This window comes from Mustela nigripes, chromosome 5 (assembly GCF_022355385.1).
Source record: "Mustela nigripes isolate SB6536 chromosome 5, MUSNIG.SB6536, whole genome shotgun sequence".
NCBI lineage: Eukaryota > Metazoa > Chordata > Mammalia > Carnivora > Mustelidae > Mustela > Mustela nigripes.
Genome location: NC_081561.1, coordinates 119,615,605 through 119,637,766, shown reverse-complemented (window position 1 = coordinate 119,637,766; position 22,162 = coordinate 119,615,605). Strand labels below are relative to the sequence as shown.

At 34.1% G+C, this 22,162-nt stretch overlaps 1 protein-coding gene across 1 annotated transcript in view; it reads left to right on the top strand.

The window, feature by feature from the left end:
- Positions 1-22,162, top strand: part of ASCC3 (activating signal cointegrator 1 complex subunit 3) — a 336,478-nt gene that overhangs the window by 247,764 nt on the left and 66,552 nt on the right. Inside the window, exons 33-36 of the mRNA XM_059401113.1 lie at positions 890-1,022; positions 4,295-4,420; positions 17,788-17,899; positions 18,095-18,229. Coding sequence (XP_059257096.1) covers positions 890-1,022; positions 4,295-4,420; positions 17,788-17,899; positions 18,095-18,229 — 506 coding nt within the window. The remainder of the gene's footprint in view (positions 1-889; positions 1,023-4,294; positions 4,421-17,787; positions 17,900-18,094; positions 18,230-22,162) is intronic.

Here is a 22,162-nt window from a genome sequence, read left to right as displayed (position 1 = left end):
AATAAATCATAGTTAAACATTATACTGTTTAATTTTAAATCTGTTTCACTAGAAATACTTCTATGGCACTTCTAGAACCAAAGGGCTTATTGCTTCAATGTGTCCATGAACATTCTATTAACATATTTTAAAAGGTGATAAAAGCATTGTCAGTTCTGAAGAGGGAAATTGTATTTCCACACAAGGATTACATGTAAAAAATGTATTTCTAAATAACTTTTTACCTCAGAGATTCCTTCAGTATTAAAGAAAAACATTTATTTCATAAGTGGGAGGAGGGTGAGGCCAAAATGGACTCATGGGGTCCATTCCTGGGAAAAATAATCAGATTAATCTGCTGAAGAGATTTGCCCTTATATGTCTTACTTTTTCTTGTTCAATTAATTAAAATAGTGATTAACTCTTTTTTTAAGATTTTATTTATTTGAAAGAGAGAGAGAGAGAAGCATACACAAGCAAGGGGAGGGGCAGGGAGAAAGGAGAGAATCTCAAGCTGACTCCGTTCTGAGTGTGGAGCTCAGCGTGGGCCTCAGTCCCACCACGCTGAGATCATGACCTGAACCAAAACCAAGAGTCAGATGCTTAACCAGCCGAGCCACCCAGGGGCCCCAAGTCTTAAACAGCATTTAACTAAAGGAGAGTTAACATTCTTACTTTTATAAACAGTAAGTAAGAGAGACCATTTTGGGGGCTTCAGTTTCCTGTCATAATGAATTGATTATGTAATTATTAGGGAACTCAACAGTAGGCATCAGAGACAATAAGCATTGTCTTAAAATATTCTGTATCCTTTGTTATTTTGTTGTGTTGTCAAAACATGCTATCATCACTAAATATACCTTGTGCTATCTGTCATCTTGTTGAAACCCTCTTGTTTTCTTTTTTATAGATGTACTCCAGATGATGGGGCGTGCTGGGAGGCCTCAGTTTGATGACCAAGGCAAAGCTGTAATTCTGGTTCATGACATAAAGAAAGACTTTTACAAAAAATTTCTTTATGAACCTTTCCCAGTAGAGTCAAGGTAAATTTTGCTATAAATTAATTTAAATGGATTCATTTCATAACAAGTTAATATTTATTTCATGGTATTTTATAGATAAAAATCAGTGAAAGTTCTAGTTCAAAAGAATTATTTGAAATGAAACTGAATTAACACTATAAGACAGAATTCAATTATAATTTCATTTTTAAAAAACCTTTTAAAAGAAGCAACGTAGTATGGTGTTGAATCACATGAATTCTGAAGCTAGATAACCTGGGTTCGTATCTGAGCTCCACTACTTACTTCCTTGATCTTCAGCAAGTTATTTGATTCCTCAGTGCCTTAGTGCACCTATCTGTAAAATGGAGATAACAGCCACGCTAGCTATCTCATAGGTTACTTGTAATGATCAAATGTATAGTGCTTATCACAGTGTCTATCACATAGTAAGCACTTAATAAATTTTAGTTTAATGTGTGTTTTTGTACCATAGTTAATAAAGAAATCTTCAAAATAAAGGGATTTGTAATGAATAATTTAGGCTACTGCCTTATATCAGAATTATCACATACTTCTTCGTGGCCCAGTGAATTACCCCTTTGACAGAGGCCTCCCTCATTTTCTCAGTGGAAAATAGCCTTTCTTCCTCAGATTGATATATTTTTTATTTATAACATTAATCACTTGCTATCTTTTGTTGTCTTTTTTAATATACTGTATTCTGACTGCAAAAGGTAACACATATTTGTAATTCACAATGTAAATAATTACTGAAGTTTTTATTCTAAGTGCTAATGTTCAATTTTTCAATTTAGAAAATATAAAAATATGGATTCATTGAACACTGTGATGAGGGAAAATTTATGATCCTATATATAATATGTATTAATAAGATGTCTATATATGTTGTAAAAGAAAGCATGAATAATGATCTAAATATTCATCTCAAAAATTTGGAAAAAAATTAGCAAATTGAACTCAAGAAAAGAAAAGAAAGATAAGAGCAAGAAAGATTTGAAACCAAATACACATTAGAAAAACATCAAAAAGTCAAAGGTTGGTTCTTTGAAAAGAAGAATGAAATCAATAAACCTTCAAGTCTGATCAAAAATATAGAAAGAAAGAATGAACAAAATAATATTAGAAATGAAAATCTCACAGGCATTGAAAAGATACTAAGAAAAACATGTAAATAATTTTAAAATTTAAATCAAATGGTAAAATTTATTTAAAAAATTATCAAACCGGCATAAAAGATAGAAAATCTAAATGTTCTCTTATTTATGAAAACAATTGAATCTAAAATTTAAAATTTTGCCATAAAAAAAATCTTCTCACTCAGATGCTTTACTAGTGAATTTTTCATAACATTAAGGATGAAATAACATCAGTCTTTTTTTTTTGTATTTTTTTATTTTTTTATAAACATATAATGTATTTTTATCCTCAGGGGTACAGGTCTGTGCATCCACCAGGTTTACACACTTCACGGCACTCACCATAGCACATACCCTCCACATCAGTCAGTCTTAAATGAATTTTTCCTAATAGTAGGAAAAATAAGACCATTTACCAACTTATTTTATATAAGCCATGTTACCAAAACCTGGTGAGAAATTTACCAAAAAGAAACATTATCAAACCTGTAACTTTCATGAATATAAATATAGAAATCCTAAACAAAACATTAGTAAATCAAATTATGTATAATTTTTTTATAAATGTGAAGTTAATTTATTATTTGAAAATAAATTACTATAATTTGCTACAAGACTGCCTGGGTGGCTCAGTGGGTTAAGCCTCTGCCTTCGGCTCAGGTCATGATCTCAGGGTCCTGGAATCGAGTCCCATATCGGGTTCTCTGCTCAGCAGGGAGCCTGCTTCCCCCCTTCTCTCTCTCTGCCTGCCTCTCTGCCTACTTGTGATCTCTCTCTGTCAAATAAATAAACAAAATCTTTTTTAAAAAGTTTACTACATTAGCAGGAAAAAAATGAGGAAATTGTATTATTTATCAAAATATTTATTATTATATAATACATATATAATATTATTATTATCAAAAAATATTTTTTAAAATTCCACATCAATTTATAATAAAAACTCTTAGCAAACAGGAGTATAAGGAAATGTCCTTAATCTGACAAGGAGTAAATCTGCAAACATCATAATTAATAATGAAATATTGAAAGTTTTCCCTTTGAGATGGAGAATGATATAGGAATAGTGTTCTCCCCCCACTTCCACCAAGCATTGTACTAGAAGCCCAAGCCACTGCAATAGGTAAGGAACAGAGAATATTCTTTTGGACAAGAGTAGTGACTAGACAGCACAAAAGGAGGGCTTCCAAGGAAATGGTGATACTTGATCTTAGTGCTGGTTACACAGGTGTGTTCATATTGTGAAAATTACTTGAGTTGTACATGTATGATTTATGTAGTTTTCTGTATGTGTATTTTAGTAGTTAACTAAAAATGTTAATTTTGTACCTTAATGTGACTATTATTAATACTGACCTATCACAGAGTATTCCTTAATTTACACATTAACTTCTCTATTAATGGACCTTTTGACTTTCCTATTTTTTTTCCTTATGTATAATGTTGTAATGAAGTAACTTGCTTCCCTACCCTCATCTATAAATGTTTCTCTGGCAGGTGATAGTGAAAGTGAAATTGCTGACCTCCCAATTGAGTATACAGATTTATATTCTGCTACTGGTGAACTGAGAGTAATATAGAAACTTTTTGTGTTGTTTTTTTTTAATCATATAATTTAATACCATTTTCTCATATTCTTAAAATATCCTTTGCAAAAACGATTTTTAATACTCACATAATGTCCCACATATCATAATTTATTTAGCCTTTTCTTTTGTTTGGACACTGCTACCCCTTTCTCACATTTTACATTGGAAACTAAAATGAACATCATGTTATGCTAGTCTTTCAACACATCTGGTCATCTTCGAATACTCCACAACACCCAGCCCAGTTATGTTTCATATGATTTGGAACTTAACACTCGCCGGATAAATGAAAGCAGAATATATCTTTGCTCTCTTGTAAGTGTCATCCCTTTCCTGTCGGCTCTCCTTTCGTCAGCCTCAGTATTATTCCCTACTTATCCCAATACCCCATAAGTATACTCTTCCCTGCTCTCTAAGTTACATCTTCTCTTGCCCACTCTTTCCTTTCTCCTTTGGCTCATATCTTCTGAGAGTTTCTAGCCCCATTCCATCAGCCGGCTACGTGAGACAAAGTGTGTTTCACTTAATGTTCATATCTGTTTCCCATGTCTTGTTCACTGTGTAGCTTATTGGGAGTGCTCTCTGACCATTTAAATGCAGAGATTGCTGGTGGTACAATTACATCTAAGCAAGATGCAATGGATTATATCACCTGGACCTACTTTTTCCGACGTCTTATCATGAACCCCAGGTAAGTGCAGGGCAACTATATATCGTTCTGTTTCATACTGAAATAAATTATGTCTGAAATCTCATACATAACAAAAATCAGAACCTTAGGCATTCTAGGTTTGTGAATTTTCCCAGAGAATCACATGATATCTCTGATTCACAGTATATTATGATATATTTGAAAATGAATAATGGTTGTATTTATTGCTTAGCTTATTTTAGTTAACTTAGGATATCCTTGAAGAGTTTGCTCTGTAGTCAGGGAGACAGGACACCTGAATTCATGAAGAAATGTGCTAAACCAAACAGTAGTTACTGCCTTAGGTGCAGTCAGAGAAGGGTGAGGCTTGTGCCATTGCAGAGGGAAGACTTGGTGAGGCCTCTGTAGCGGTTAACAAGAACCCGGCAGGAGGAAGTAAAATGAGGGGAGTTGAGGTGGATCTTCTTCACTGAGCACCTATTTGCCAAATGGCATGTAGATAGTGAGGGAAAAATTAGTGTACATTATCCCCTGTCTTCAATGGCTGATCTTTTAATGTGGGGAAAAAGATAAATGATTACCATGTAAATCGTAATAGAATAATACAGCTCTAATAGAACTCTATTAAGCCTGTAAGAGTAAAATCTTCACAGAGGGGATAGTTCAACCAATTTTGAGTCTGGAACAGGAATAGAAGAGGTAAGAGGCGCAAAAGTACTATGTGGACATAGGCCCTTTTGGCTTGAAAGGGCATTTGTAGAGTGTCAAGAAGTTTGATGTAGCCAGAGTTTAAGAGTATGAAGACCAAAAGATTGTCTTGACCAGAAAGTGGGCCACTCACCAGAGAGTAGATGGACTGTGTGTCATGCAAAGGAGCTAACATCTGATCCTTTTGGCAGGAGTGAGTGTTCAAACATGGTTTAACATCCCCAAATTGGGTTTGGTTTTGTTTCAGTCCTAATGACACTATGACACTGTGGTAGGGAATGAGCTGGAATGGAAGACATTGAAAGCAGGAAGACGAGTTAGGAAGCTCTTGAATAAGAGAGGTGAATAGGACCTTAACAGTTGCGGAAGGAATAGAAGGAAGGCCATGGGTGAGGGACATATCTGATATATTGGGACGTATCAAGGCATTGTAAGGTCTTGAACAGAGAGATCATGATGAAAATATCATTACCAAATCTTACCTATTCGTATCTTTAAAAATTTGTATCTTGTTTCAGCTGTCATTTCCACTCACATAGACCAGACTTTGAAAATATGGTGACAGTTTTGTTTCCTCAGTTCTTCCTAAGCCTCTGGATTAGATACAAAATATCATTTGGGAACATGACTATGGGATTAATGAAGTGTAGTCATCCTGCACTATAAGTTTACCATAGCAAATAGATCGCAGGATTAGAACTGTGGAAAGTGTACCGGGATGGACTTTACATGCACACTGGTCCAACCTTCTTGTTTGATACTGAGGAAAAGGAGGTTAGAAACTTGAAGTGACTTGCTCTGGATCCCAGAACTACTTGGATGTAAAGCCAGAACTTAACACCATTAAGTTTTCTGACTCAACTCTTTTTTTAGAAGAACTAGTGGCTTTTATGTCATAAAAGAGAGAGGTGCTTAATATTGCAGAAAGAGATTTGAACATGGAATCAGAACACTAATTCCTGGTTTAGCTATTACCCTTTACTGTTTGACCTTGAGTCACTTCACCTCTCAGCTTCCCTTTCTTCATCTGGAAAGTGAGTAATAGCCTCTCTCCCTCACAGGATCATGTTGAGAATCAAATACATGCATTAAAGTCTTCCTAAGTCCTGTATTAATTATGAAGAACTTAATTAATGTTGATTAGTAAACCGTTATTCTTGTGCAGTCTTTCAGTTGCTCTACTGGTCCATACCATCCTGAAGAATCTAGTTTAGAGACTAAGAGCCTGATCATTTGTCAGTTTTACTTCTCTGAGTTCTTTAAACTGGTTCAAACTAAGTTCAAATTTAAATTGAGTTCTTTAACAAATTAGAAGTCTTTTCTGAACTCTGTGTGTGCATGTACTCTTCTTAATCTTAAAAAAAAAAATTAACTTTCAATTAGAAACAATTTGCAACTTTAAAAAGAAATTGGGAAAACAGTACAGACACTGTATATAGCCTGCATCCAGCTTCCTCAAATATTAACTTCTTACATGATCATAGCACATTTATCCAAACCCAGGAAATTGACATTTATGTCATACTATTAACTAATCTATAAACTTTTTTTCAGATTTTGTCAGTTCTCCTGTTCATGTCCTTTTCCATCCAAAATCCAGTTTAGTATCCTGCATTGCATTAGTTTTGTCTCTGTAATTCACTCTAATGTGTGACATTTCTTCAGTATTTGTCTACTCTAACTTTGACATGTTAGAAGAATACTGGCCAGTTATTTTGTAGAATGTCCTTCAGTTTGGGACCTACAAAGAGAGAACTAGAACAGACATCACTCCCTGTTGTTCTGGTTGCAAACTACCTTCTATTAATATTAATGTGGTGAGAAAAATCCAACATGCAACTATAATAAAGAGTGTTAATTAAGGACAGAAGAAGATTGTGTTTGGGAGAGGTTAGCACAGTGGACAAAGATGAAATCTTGAGATGTTCTTGGCTTACAACTTAAATTATATTGAGCCTCTGAGCCTGGGGACTTCTTGGGTGTTGACAGTTTAGGGTATCTCTTGCTCATATGATTGTAGTGCATGTAAATAGTGAGTATTCTAGTTCATATTGCCTCCCCTACTTTTACCTGAGGATTATCTTTGTTAGGGGGAAATTCTAGCACTGGGAATCAAAGGATGCATTAGCTTAGGACACTTGGTTGTTGTGGCAACTGCTTTTCCTGCCCTCTTCCTGATCCAAATAAAAGCTAAGTAACCCCTACAACCACCGTCAACACCACCAAAAGAAACATTAACCCATCCCATCCCTAGGTAAGAGTCTGTTCCTCTCACCTTCTTGGTTTTGCTGTCACTCTTCTCCCTCTCTGCAGTGCCCTCTCCAGCCCCTATAGCCATCCAAATTCTAACAGTCTTAAAAATCCAGTCATATATTGATAAATGCATTTAAATCAATTTTCAGGAGTTGATCTATACATTCTCAACTATCCTCATCAAAGTTGCTTATTCCTTTAGAGTAGTCACCTGAACATATTTTGAGATACCCAGCTAGGTTAAGACTCTGACTATTATTATTATCCTGAAGTAGAAACATGTTCCCAAGATATTGCCATGTGAATTAATCAGTCCAGAATAGGTACAGCAATAATTTTTTTTAACGGCTATAGTGACATTTTTCACAGAAAGAGAACAAGCAGTCCTAAAATTTGTATGCAACCACAGAAGACTCAAATAGCCACAGCAAACCTAAGAAAGAAGAACAGAGCTAGAGGCATCATGATACCTGAAGTCAAATTATATTACAAAGCTATAGTGATCAAAACTATAAGATATTGGCATTAACAAAGACACATAAATCAATAGAATAGAACAGAGAACCCAATAGTAAGCCCACACATATATGGCCAGTTAATTTACTCAAAGGAGCCCAGACTATATGATGGAGAAAGTACAGTCTCTTTAATAAATGGTATGGAGAAAACTGGATAGATACCCATATATTTCACCATGGACAACCATCAACTCAAGTGGATTAAAGACTTGAAGGTAAGACCTGAAACCATAAAACTGCTAGAAGACATAGATGGTAATGTCCTTGACATTGGTCTTAGTGATGATTTTTTGGATCCTACAGCAAAAGCAAAGGCAGTAAAAGCAAAAATAAACAAGTGGGACCACATCAAACTTAAATAATTCTGTGCAACAAAGGAAACTAGCAAAATAAAAAGACAGCCTACCAAGTGGGAGAAAATATTTGCAAATCATATATCTGTTTAGAGGTTAATATCCAAAATATATAAAGAATTCATAGAAATGAATAGAAAAATAACAATCTGATTTTAAAATGAGCTAAGGATTTGAATAGACATTTTTCTAAAGAAGATGTACAGTTGGTCAGTAGGTACATGAAAAGGTGCTCAACATTACTAATCATGAGGGAAATGCAAATCAAAACCATAAGATATCATCTCACACCTGTTAGAATGGCTGTTATCAAAAAGACAAGAAATAAGTGTGAGTATGTGGAGAAAAGGATACGCTTATGCACTGTTGGTGAGAATGAAAATTGGTGGGGCCACTATGGAAAACAGTATAAAGTTTCCTCAAAAAATGAAAAATGGAACTACCACATGACCCAGCAATTCCACTGCTGGGTATGTATCCAAAGAATATGAAATCACTGTCTCAAAAAGGTATCTGCACTCCCATGTTCATTGCAGTATTATTTACAATAGCGAACACCTAGAAACAACCTGTGTCCATCAGTGGATGAACAGATGAAGACATGACACACACATGTACACACACACACACACACACACACACACACACACAGAAATATTTATTATTCACCAAAAAAAAAAAAATGCCTCATAGAGAACAGATCATGGGGGATGGGGGCAAATGGGTGAAGGAGGTACAAATGTCCAGTTATAAGTTAAATAATCCTGCAAATCTAATGTACAGAATGATTATAGTTAATACCGTATTATGTGTTTGAAAGTTAATGAGAGAATAGATCTTAAAAGTTCTCATCAGTTTATAACTGTTAACTAGACAAATTGGGGTAATCATTTAATAATACAAACATATATCAAATAGATGATTACTGTTAACTAGACAAATTGGGGTAATCGTTTAACAATACAAACATATATCAAATCATTATATTATATTACTAAAACTAATACATTGTTGCATGTCAGTTATGTCTCAATAAGGAAAAAAAGCTGTGATCAGCAACTGTATTAGGTTCTGATGGGAGGTAGTAACAACATAAATAATGATCTCTAGTCTCAAAAATCATAGACCTACCTTAAAATGGTGAGGTAGAACCAATTAAAAAACTAAATCTATATTCCTTAATTCAGTAAACATTTATTGAGTGCCTACTTTGTATTAGGTACTATTCTAGGCATTTTGAAGATGTAAATAAAAAACTTCTTGCTTTCATGGCACTCTTACTCTTTTAGCAGAAACAATGAGTTTAAAAGTTATGCTGATAGAAACCCGAACTCCAATGAGATATCATCTCACACCTGTCAAAGTAGCTAAAATTAACAACACAGATAATAACAAATTTTGGTGGGGCTGTGAAGAAAGGGGAACCCTCTTATACTGTTGGTGGGAATGCAAACTGTTGCAGCCACTCTGAAAAACAGTATGGAGTTTCCTCAAAAAAGTTAAAAATAGAATAGCCAACAATCCAGTAATTACACTGCAACATTACAACATATTTACCCAAAGGAAACAAAAATACTGATTTGAAGGGATTCAGGCACCTCATTATTTATAGCAGCATTATCAACAGCAGCCAAATTGTGGAAAGAACCCACATGTCCATCATCAGATGAATGGCTAAAGAAGAAGTGGTGTGCATGCACACAGAGAGAGGAATATTGCTTACCTGTCAAAAAGAATGAAATTTTGCTATTTGCCATGACATGAATGGAGCTACTTTACTATGCCAAACAAAATAAGTCATAGAAAAACAAATACTATATGATTTCACTCATGTGGAATTTAAGAAATGAAACAAATGAACATGGGGGGAAAAGGAAAAAAGAGGGGAAAATTATGAAATGGACTCTTAACCGTAGAGAATAAGCTGAGGATTACTGAAGGAGAGATGGGCAGTGAGGGTGGGGTGCAAGGTCTGAATGGGTGAGGGGTATTAAGGAGGGCACTTGTTTTAATGATCACTAGATGTTGTGTATAAATGATGACTTACTGAATTCTATACCTGAAACTAATATTACATTGTATGTTAACTAACTGGAATTCAAATAAAAACTTGAAAAGGAAAAAAAGAATGTTGGGTTAGAAGGTTATGAGTGCTTTGAAAAAAAGAATATGGTACTGAAGACTAGGAGGCCAAGTGGGCAGAGAGGGAGGATTATAGTATTAAATATGGAGACAGAGTGGGCCTAATTAAAGGTACTATAAGAGGGAAATGGGCAGATGTTGGTCAAAAGGTACAAATTTCCAGTTATAAGATAAATGTTGTAATCTACAGCATGGTGGCTATAGTTAATAATACTGTATGTTTTTTCTTTAAGTGCTGACTTTTGAATAAAGGCTTGAAAGGGATGAGAAGTTTGACCACATGATATCTAGGGAAAATATTTCAGACCAAGAGAACAGGAGAGGTTCTAAAGCATGCATGTCTGGTGTTTGCAAGGTATAGAAAAGAGAAGTTGAAGCTGATGAGAAAAAAAAAGTTGTAGCTGATGCAGAATGAATGAGGGCTAAACAGTAGCAGGAGATGAGATTAGGGACTTGGGGGATTGGTGGTTGTACCAGTCATGTGAGACTTGAGAGACCACTGGAAAGACTTTGATTTTCATTATCCATGATATAAGAACCATTATGGGGTTTTGAGCAGAGGACTGACAGGATCTATTCGTTTCATAAGTCTGGTCAATTATAATCATAAATGTTAAAAATAATTTAAGCTAAACTGTTGAAAGACAAATTCTCAGATTCAATTATTTTAAATCCAGGTAAGCTTTGTAAGAAACATCAAATCAAAGTGATATTAAAAAGTTGAAAGTTAAGGATTGAAAAGAAGATATGAAGGACAATAACAAAGAGAAAGCAACAGTTGCAGAATTAAAATCAGAGAAAATTAAATTCAAGGCAAAGAACACACTTTTTAAAAAGGACAAAGAAGAATGGTTCATATTGATAGCAAGCATAATCACTAAATAAGTATAGTAGTTTACAAATTTTTAGGTAACTAAAAATATAGCATCAAAATACAGAAAGCAAAAATTGATAGAAATTCAAGATGTTAACTAAATTACAATCATGTGGAGAGACTTGAACACAAGTCTCAGCATTCCAAAGAGAGATAAAAAGTACTTCGTAAAACAGGATTTGAATAACAGTATCTTTGAAAATGTGTTTGTATCTTTATAATTCTCCTCCTACAAAGAATAAGTCTTCTTCTAAACACGCATCAAAATTTATTTATAAAAATGTAACATGCACCAGACCACACAGAACAACTCAGTGTATTTCAAAACATAGTGATCATAAGGCTACCTTCCCAGAGTATAATGCAGTAATACCAGAAATAAACAAAAAAAGGATGGCAAAGGCAGTCTACCTACTTGGGATTTAACTATTCTTATTCTAGTGGAAGGTGAAAATTTATTTTAAAGGTATAGACTAGAGCTATAAGAAAGTAAAAGTAATACATAACAAAGTCAGTGAATTTCAGACACAGCACAATTCCAAGGAGTATTCATATCTTTAGACCATCTACAAGATCGCATGAATGCTTGAAAACAAAATAAGCATTCATCTCCAGGAACTAGATGAACATTAGCAAAGCACAAATATGAGAAGGGAATTTATAAAGGTAAAAAATGAAATTAATAACATGAGAAACAAAAACATACACTATCATTATTTATAATTTTTTAAACTTGAGTGATTGACTTAAGAGCCTAACTCATTTAGTATCATTATGATCCCCATTTTATAGATGAAGGGACTGAAGCACAGGGAGATTGAGCAACTTGCCCATCAGCACATAGCTCCTGAGTAGCAGAGGCAGCACTGGAATGCTTCAGGCTTTCTAGCTCCAGGGGCCACAATCTCCATCCCAGGCTCATTATCAGGTCCAGAACCCAAATAGCCCCACTCCTGCTCTACTTCTTCTAGTGCTATGCTGGAAAATGTGTTCTTTATGGAAACCATACCATACAGACTTTGTTCATGTGCTGCAAAAAAAAAATAAATAAATAAAAAATAAAAATAAAAAATTCAGTTTCAATATCTATACCTTTACATCTGGACAAAAATGAGAACATGTGCCTAAATCAATTTTAATGATTTATTTATTTTACTTAAAACTTCTGTTATAGTGAAGCTCTACAATTTTCTTTCTGATTGGCCATGATTTTATCTTTTTCTGTGTTAAAAATCACCTGTGCCATAATCCGGAAGCAAAGAAAGGCACAAGAGTTCAGGAAATTGGTAAATTTTTCCTACTTATTTTTAGATCTATTAGAAGTTTCAAGGAAGCTAAAATCATTGTCTCAAATGATGGGTAGTTTTAATTTATATATTTAATTTTATTTATTAAGTTTATTATAAAATTATTTTTTTTGATGTGTACTTTTAATTTATCTCTAACACTCCATATTATTCAGTGTCACAAATTGAGGTGTGACTTTTGGGTGGGTGGGACAGGCTTATATACATAGCATGTGTGTGTCACAACAAGAAATTGGGGTTTATTTAAAATAGAAAAGATAGACCACTTTAAAATACACCTAGATAGTAAATATGACCAAATTCTCCAGCCCCCTTTATTTAATCATACTACTACCGTAAAGTACCCCCAGCACACCACTGCCAAAAGTAGAACTTATGTTGACAAAGATTCTGCCACTGTGCCTGGATTGTTCTCTGTGTGTCTGCTTATAGTCTCCTGCATGTGTGATATGTATATATATGCAAATATATGCACATGCATATAAAGATATTTATTTATATGCATAAATATATATGTAGACACACTTTACATTAGTGTGTTCAAATGTACATAAACACATGTACTGGTGCATCATGAAATATAATATATTCCAAATTGAGTTCTGGATTCAATTTGTATGTTCAATTTTACTCTCTGTTTTCCCCTGAGAAAGCTTTTAAACATTTCTGGGACAAAAAATGTTGTGGTAGTTTCAGCTGTCCCTGCAACCACTTTCATTATTTGTGTCATTATTACTGCTGCATAATCTGAACATAAAAAAACATGGTGCTGTAACAAATGACTTCCCAGTACTGACAGTTATAGCTGCAGCATTTCAAGACTGATGAAAAATTTCCCAGCAAGATCTCTGGCCAGGTTTACAATAACGAAACAGGAAATGGCTGCCACTATTCACATTAAATCCAGACTGTTTGGTGTAACTTTATCTATGTTTTCGATTACAATAAAATCTCTTTCATGCCCAACCAGCAAAATTTCATCCTTATTAACGTTGCCAAAAGATAACTTGAGGTTTCATGTGTGGTTTTCCTGTTTGTCCTTTGATAAGATCTTTTAAAAATAATTTTTTTAAAGTTGTTTTACCTTTTGGATTGTCTGAATTTAATGAACTTTGTAAATTTTTACGAGAGGGAGAGGTTTGTTATGACTTTTTCCCAATGGACTGCTAATAGAAGTTAGCTTGTCTAGCCCATGTGCTAGATGCTGTCAGTATCAAACTGCCTTTGACTTTCACACCTCCCAGGGGACTAGTAATTGTTGTGTTCAAACAGCCTGTAATTGTGATCCCGCTGGCTTTCTCAGTACGCTTCTGGCTATTAGAATCATTAAACAACTCAGCACCTGTTAACAGCATTGTAAATATTCAACCCTGCTTGTGTGCAGGTTGAGTCCAATATAGAGAAATCTTACAGAGCTCAGCCTCATAAATTAGAGCTTCTGACAAGTCAATTATTGTGAAACTGGGTTTCTCTGTGAAATAAATGAAATAGCATGCTGACAAAAAGGTAGGCTATCTGTTTATGGCAGAGAGAAGATAATGACTTGATGATCCAATGCAGTGAGCATGAAACTACATTGTATCCTTTGTCTGTAATTAAACAGTTGTGTAATATTTCTGTTTTAATAACCAGTAAATTGTAAATTTTGTACTGTGGAGAGTGCAACATGAAAACAAACCTTTTTACTTAGCTGCTGCTTGCTTTTTCAAGTTAGTAAAGTGATTATTGAAATTAATGATACATAATGTTTTAAGCTAAATGCTTATAATTATTTAGGCCAGAAATTACCCAGTGACTGAAAAGTTCATGCAGTAGAAGCAAAGGCCATATAATGTTAATGAAAATCATGTAAATATAAACTCCATTGTTTATTCACAGAAAACTGTCAGAATATATTATCTCTCAAAATTTGATGTGACCTAGACAGTAATTCCATTTACATTTAGTGTATTTTACAGTGTCTTAGAAATTATATATCTAATTAAGACATAGCAAATCTAACTTTTATAAGAACTTGGAAATGTAAGTAAACTTGGGTCAAACATTAGCAAAGAATAGTAGTATAAATCAGTGAAGTTACATCACAACCAAAATTAGTGTTTGTGTAAGGTGTAGTGTATAGAAGACAAGTCTTTTAATGACTGAGGTTTTCCTATTCTTGAATGTAATATTCTACCTAGCATTTTCTATTTTTATAAGTTATCACTTTCTAAAAATAAATAAAAGTTATCATTTACATATGCCAGGATACTTGAAGTGAAAAATTTGGGGATTTTTTTTAAGATTCTGGATTACCCCCAGATTCCATAAGGATAAAAGTATTGATACTGAGTTAATTGAATATCAATCCAATTACTTAAATGGAATTTTTGCATTTCTTCTCTTAGGCAAGTCAAGTATGAGAGTGTCGGTGAGCACATTAGAAAAGAACAACCTTATTAAGAGGAAATACCTGGAAATTTTTTAAGTTATTTTGAAAAAACTATGTTAGTTTTTAGCAAGTTAGAGTATGTGTAATGTAGTCATCAAATAATTTGTTGTAATCTCAGAGACATAACTTTAATTGCTTTTTTTTCATTTTTGCAGCTTATTTTAAATGTTTAAGAAATGTTTATCCTGACTGTGCTTTATCTGAATAAAAGCTACAAATTAATCTTAAAAACTTCCCAAGAAACTTAGATAACATTAGAAAGGGTATTAGCCCATCAGAATATTCCTGGTAAATATTTTAAAAATTCACAATTTTTGAAGGAGAGTTTTTATCATAGATGGTTTTAAATGTTACTTGTAAGTATACTAAATTTGTTAAAGAATGGTAAAATTGTCATTCAGTTATATTTAGAGGGTAAAGGTTTATGGGTAATCAGTAGCAGCATCCATGAGACCTTTTTCTTTTCAAATGGCCTTGTAAATTTTTAGGCAAAAATGGTATTTTAACTTTTTGTTTTTCATGGTAAATTATTTTCCAAAATGTTTTCCTTCTGTAATTTTAATTGCATAAAGAATTATTTGATTCTTGCTCCAGAAATTCTACTTACTCAGTTCCTAAGCACATTTTCAGGGTTTATTTTTCAATTTAGGAATAATTTTATCAACTGTATATTAATCCAGACAGCTGAAAATAGTGTTGGAAAATTTATAGATTCAGCAAGTCAAAAGAATGTGAAATATAAACACTTGTGTTGTAGAATGTTTGGCTGATAAATTCCATTTGTTGGGAAAAAATGAAAGACAACAATTATCACTATTAATTTGGAATGGCTTTAGAGATCGCTTATGGGGTGTTGAATGTCCAGAATTTTTAGTTTCACCTTTGATAGCAGAATACATTATTCTAAGTAATACTTATTTTACTCATTTTTCAGGATAAAGGAAATATTTTCTAATGGTTTCTAATGCTGGTTTTTTCACTTTATCTGCCTGGTTAGATCAAAGTTTGTACATTTTGTTTAAATTAACAACAGCACTGGTTTCAATACTTATTTATCTGTTCATTGATAAATACTGCTTTATTTTGGTCCATGACAAGAATTTTTCCAGGAAAGGCAATAATTTCTCTGCAGATAAAAATGAAAAGTATTTCTCTTTTGTGAAAATTAAAATCATCAGCATGTAATTAGGATTTACAGTTACTTTCCCAAGTAAATAGTCTGTTATTAATCTTTACTCAGTGGAGGCTCTCATATTGGTATACCTAGCCATTTGTGCAAACATCTCTTTCTATTGAAAGTATATTGTATCTCTTTCTTTCTTTCTTTCTTTCTTTCATTCTTTCTTTTTTAATTTATTTGAGAGGAAAGAGAGAGAGATCACAAGTAGGCAGAGAGGCAGGCAGAGAGAGAGGGGGAAGCAGGCTCCCCGCTGAGCAGAGAGCCGGATGCAGGGCTTGATCCCAGGACAAAGGCTTAACCCACTGAGCCACCCAGGTGCCCCTATTGTATCTCTTTCTATTGAAAGCATATTATGTCAATCATTTAAGTCCTATTTTTTGAATTTTTATTTTTTTAAGATTTTATTTATTTATTTGACAGAGAGAGAGATCACCAATAAGCAGAGAGGCAGCAGAGAGAGGCAGGGGGAAGCCGACTCCCCACTGAGCAGAGAGCCTGATGCAGGACTCGATCCCAGGACCTTGAGATCATGACCTGAGCCGAAGGCAGAGGCCTAACCCTTCAGCATTCAAGTGCCCCATCCTATTTTGTGTATATTTAAATAAATTTTTGCAGTATGCTGACCCCAAATCTTTCCCTTTGAAGAAAGAAAAAAAAAAGTCACCATACTTGGCCTGTCGTGGTGTCCTTTAGGCTTCTCCCATTGAGATTGTTAGCACTTGCTTCCCAGACCAGGACTATCTCCTTTCTAGTCCTGTGCAGAAGTACAACTCTTGTGCTGGGGTTTCAGGGACGAATCTGTTCAGAGGTCACTTTACATTCGTGTTGCTTGATTTGGATAGAAATAGGACATATACTTCTCTATGCTGACCAAGGTACAGGATTCACCACCAGGAATTAGAGAGCTGCCATGACATGGGATTATTCTGTCACCCTTCAAATCATTTCCCAGACACAGATTCCTAGCAATCTTAGATATTTGGCAAGACATTTTTGGACTTAGAGGGAGGAGCATTTAGGTGAATTGCATGTCCTTCAGCCTTCACTCAGAAAATATACAGAGTTGAACATGTGTGTTTTTTGTATATAGAAGCTTAGTTCAAATGCTTTATTGTTAGTGTGATGATGTCCCTTCCAATATTTAGGGTGACATGTACTTATTAAGCATTTGGAGAACAATAAATGACTAAATGTCCTAAAAGAATTCATATGCTACCCAAGTCAATAGTTCTTTGAGTTTTATTAAAGTTACTGAGGATGGGTTTTTGTATATAGAAGGGAATTATATATAATATATAATATGCTCTATTTCTAAATCTAGTGTGCAAGTTTAGTATGCTGTAGAGGTATTAAGTGAAATCATGCCAGTTTTAACACTGGAAAGTTAGTATCCTTTTAATGTGATGCTGAATTTTATCACATATTTTAATGTGTTATCATTGTTCATTGGTGTCCACAAATCTTAGTATGGGAATTTTGATCTGTACAGTGAAACTGGCAGTTGGCAGTTGTTTTACTTATTTGATTTCCCGTAAGTATAATTGTTCTTTGAAATCCTGAAAAAAATAGAATGATAAATTGAAATGCTAATTTTAGTAGAAACAATCTTGAAACAAATAATGACCTTCCTTATTTTCTAGTTACTACAATTTGAGTGATGTGAGCCATGATTCTGTGAACAAATTTCTGTCCAGTCTGGTTGAGAAGTCTCTGGTTGAATTGGAACATTCCTACTGTATTGAAATTGGAGAGGTATGACTCAGTCCTATACATTCCAAATGAAAAGATTGTCCAGCTTTTTAACAGTAGGGCTTTTGTTCCAATGATAACTGAAAATTTGAACAAAATTGTTGTAATAGCAACCTGCAGTAAGAACTATTAATTTTATGAATGCATGTGCTTCTATTGTACTTTTTATTTGTCATTTTATCTTTCTTTTTGAAATAGGATAATCGGAGCATTGAACCTCTGACATATGGCCGAATTGCCTCTTACTACTATTTGAAGCACCAAACAGTTAAAATGTTCAAAGAGCGTTTGAAACCTGAATGCGGTACCGAAGAATTGCTTTCAATTTTGAGTGTGAGTTTCATGATATTATTGCATTGCTTTTTAATACAAAGAGATTATATCCCATATATTTCATACCTTTTCTTTTAATTTGGGTCTTATATTGCTGCCAGCCAGTGTGTCTAGAAATTTGGCAGAAACTATTTATAAACTGTTTTCCCCTGCCAAACAAGATCACTACAGAGGAACATATTTGTACCAAGTTTCCCACATAATTTATTATCCAAACTTGGGTACTTCTGAGAATGGAATGGATCACTATTAATATTTAAGTTAGGATAATAGGTATAAACGGGGCTATCTTCAGCAGCCAGGTGCTGCTCTTCACCTAACCTTCAATATAATAACTTGTGTGAATTAAAATTGAAAGCTTTCTTACTGCTTCTTTTGAATCATTCTTCTTGAATCTATGATGTGTGTCCATAGGGACACACAATTAAGATCTCTTAGATTTACTTATTGGCAAAAAAGCTGTTCAACTCCCACCCTTTTCCCCCTTCGAAAATTTGTATTTTTACAACCATATTTATTACAGGGTAAAAGCAAGAACAATTTAAATTTAATTACTACAAAACCTTGTTAGCACATTAGTCAATACAGGTTATAAATGAATACTACATGTTATCTTATTCCTCAGGCTCATTGGTATTATTTTAAAGAGTTAAAAACCATTGGACTTACAATGTCTTTAAGGTCCTTCTCTTTTTTTTTTTTTTTTTTTAAGGTCCTTCTCTTACACATTAATTGATTTTGAGATAGTTCACTTACTTACTAGCTTTTTTTCTTACTTCCTTTGCTTATCAATCTCAATGGCTTCAATATCCCATTCACAGTTTCCAATTTTTCATGTTTTTCCTTTGAGAAGTGGTTTGTAGATGTTGTATGCAACATAAGGCCAAGTACATTATAGTGAGTCAGAAAATAATTTGTTAATGAATTGATGGATGGATCCTGTTGTAGTCGTCAGTTCTGTTATTTGCTTTAAAGAAAAGAGTAGAGAATTAAAGTATATGATGCTGCTATCAAAAACTTTTTTATAAAATTAAAAATTCATTTCTGAAATAACAAGTATAAAAAAATAAGAATTTTTAGTTCCTTAAGAATGAGGTTTTTATTATTTCTTTGTTGGAGAGTCAGAAAAATAGGATTTATCTGGGCGGGAGACAGTAAAATCATGGTTAATTAATTTGGTTTTAAATTAGTATTTTAAACTAGTATTTTAAACTAGATTTAAGAATATAATTTTCCTTTCATATTTACCTACCTTGATATATTTGTCTAATCTAATATTTAAAAATATATGCCTACCTTGGGAACACACATAATAAAAGCTAACATCTTTGAGTACTTTTCATGTGCCAAGCACTATTCTAGGAACTTTACATCAATAAACTCATTTAATTCTAACAATAACCACTCATTTTATATTGATAACATCCCATTATTATTCCCCTTTTACAGGTTAACTAACCTAAGGTTGTACATTAAGTCAATATTTAATGGCTGCAGTCTAGGAGCCCAAGTATGGGTGGGGGTTTTGGTTGTTTTTTATTTTCTTTTGTTTTTTAATTATGTTATGTCACCCTGCAGTACGTCATTAGTTTTTGTTGTACTGTTCCATGATTCATTGTTTGCGTATAATACCCAGTGCTCCATGCAATCGGTGCCCTCCTTAATACCCACCACCAGGCTCACCCATCCCCCACGCCCTCTTCCTTCTAAAACCCTCATTTTGCTTCCTAGAGTCCATGGGTTCTTAACCACTGTCCTGTGCTGCCTCTCATGTCCCACGCACACACACACACACACACACACACTGAAGTGGAAGATACTGAGGAAAGAGGTACATGTTAAGACTAGATGCTGGACGCACATTTTGGATACTAACCCAAGATCATATTTGCAGATATCTTCCATTCCATGGGTTGCCTTTTAGTTTGGTTGATTGTTTCCTTCGCTGTGCAGACGATTTTTATCTTGTCAAAGTCCCAGTAATTCTGCTTTTGTTTCCTTTGGCTCTGTAGATTTGTCTACTAAGGTGTTGCATAGTCTAGTGTGTCAGAGAGGTTGCTGCCTATGTTTTCCTCTAGAATTTTGATGGTTCCCTGCATCACATTTAGGTCTTTCATCCATTTTTAATTTATTTTTGTATGTGGTGTAAAAAAAAAAAAAATGGTCCAGTTTCATTCTTCACCATGTTGCTATCCAGTTTTCCTAACAGCATTTGTTGAAGAGATCATCTTTTTTCCATTGAATATTTTTTCCTGATTTGTCTAAAATCTAAAATAGAGTTGTGGGTCCATGTCTAGGTTTTCTATTCTGTTCCACTGATCTGTGTGTCTGTTTTGTGCCAGTACCATACTGTCTTGATGATTACAGCTTTGTAATAGAGCTTGAAGTCCAGAATTGTGATGCCTCCAGCTTTGCTCTTCTTTTTCAAGATTGCTTTGGCTATTTGGGGTCTTGTGTGGTTCCACACAAATTTTAGGACTTTGTTTTAGCTCTGTTAAAAATTGCTAGTGCTATTTTGGTAGGAATTGCATTAAATATGCATATTGCTTTGGGTAGTATAGACATTTTAGCAATATTTGTCCTTCTAGTCCATGGGGGGAAAAAAAGACTGGATGCACATTGTTTGTAAAGGTTTGTGAAAACCATATGTCTATTACACTCCGTATCCCTCTACACCCCCCTAAAAAAAGACCCAAAAATATATCCAATATCAAGAAAATTAGGCTGTTATCCTCTTCAGTCTTCTCTTAAAAGGCATTGCTCAGAACAAGAGGTCTGCCTGTTTCCTTTCAGCAACCTGCTCCTTTCCATCATTATACCATAAAACCAGTTACACTGATCTCATGGATTATTTTTATTAAAATAAAGTCAGTTCTTGTGATTAAAAAAAAATCATCTGCAAATACATGTAAGATAAACTCAACAGTATATTTATATGGATATGATTTGGGGTACCCGTAATAATTTTCACAGCAACAATGATGTCATCTCTTCATCCTATGTTTTTAGTGTAGGAAACTCACTCTGTACTCCCTAGCATCTAAGTCTGTAGTATCTCAGTGACAGTGGTTTTTGAATGAGGATATTGGGGCTTTAGAACTGTGGGACACAGGGGCACCTGGGTGGCTCAGTGGGTTAAGCCTCTGCCTTCAGCTCAGGTCATGATCTCAGGCTCCTGGGATCAAGCCCCGCATCAGGTTCTCTGCTCAGCAGGGAGTCTGCTCCCTCCTCTCTCCCTACCTACTTGTGATCTCTCTGTCAAATAAATAAATAAAATCTTAAAAAATAAAAAAAGAACTGTGGGACACATATTGACAAGAAGATCTGCAGGTACCACTGTTTTATTAATTTTTTGTGTAGAAATTACTTTCCATTCACTAGAGAACATATGTGTATAAGTAACAAAGAAATATTCAATAGTAAAACAAGATTGGATTTGAAGTAATTACAGTGCAATTTCTAGAATTCGTTCTGTTGCTGAAAAGTATTATTTTTTAATGTTTGCTGTTACCACCCTAAATATTCCTAAATGATTCACATAGCCTTATTATCTTTACTCTCACCTCCAAAAATGGGAATTAATCTCCTTGTGGTTGTGAAACATGGAGAAAAAAGCAGCCAGACAGGAGCTATGGAGAACAGGATGATAAACACAACAGGGCAAAGAAAACCAAAAGGAGTGTCGTTAGTTTCAAAGGCCTATTTTCATTATTATTGTTTTGTTATTATGATGCTTAATAATGTCACATTATAGTTTTGAAAAATTCAGTATTAGAACCTATTCACTGCCAGCATCTCCTTTTATAAAGATAGTCATTGATGTTTCTAAAGTCATCTTTGAACTTTTTATTAATATATTATTTTTTAATGAATTTTTAGTATTCCTGAGATCACAACTGAAAAGCTTCCATTCTCTTGAGTATTACTTTGGAC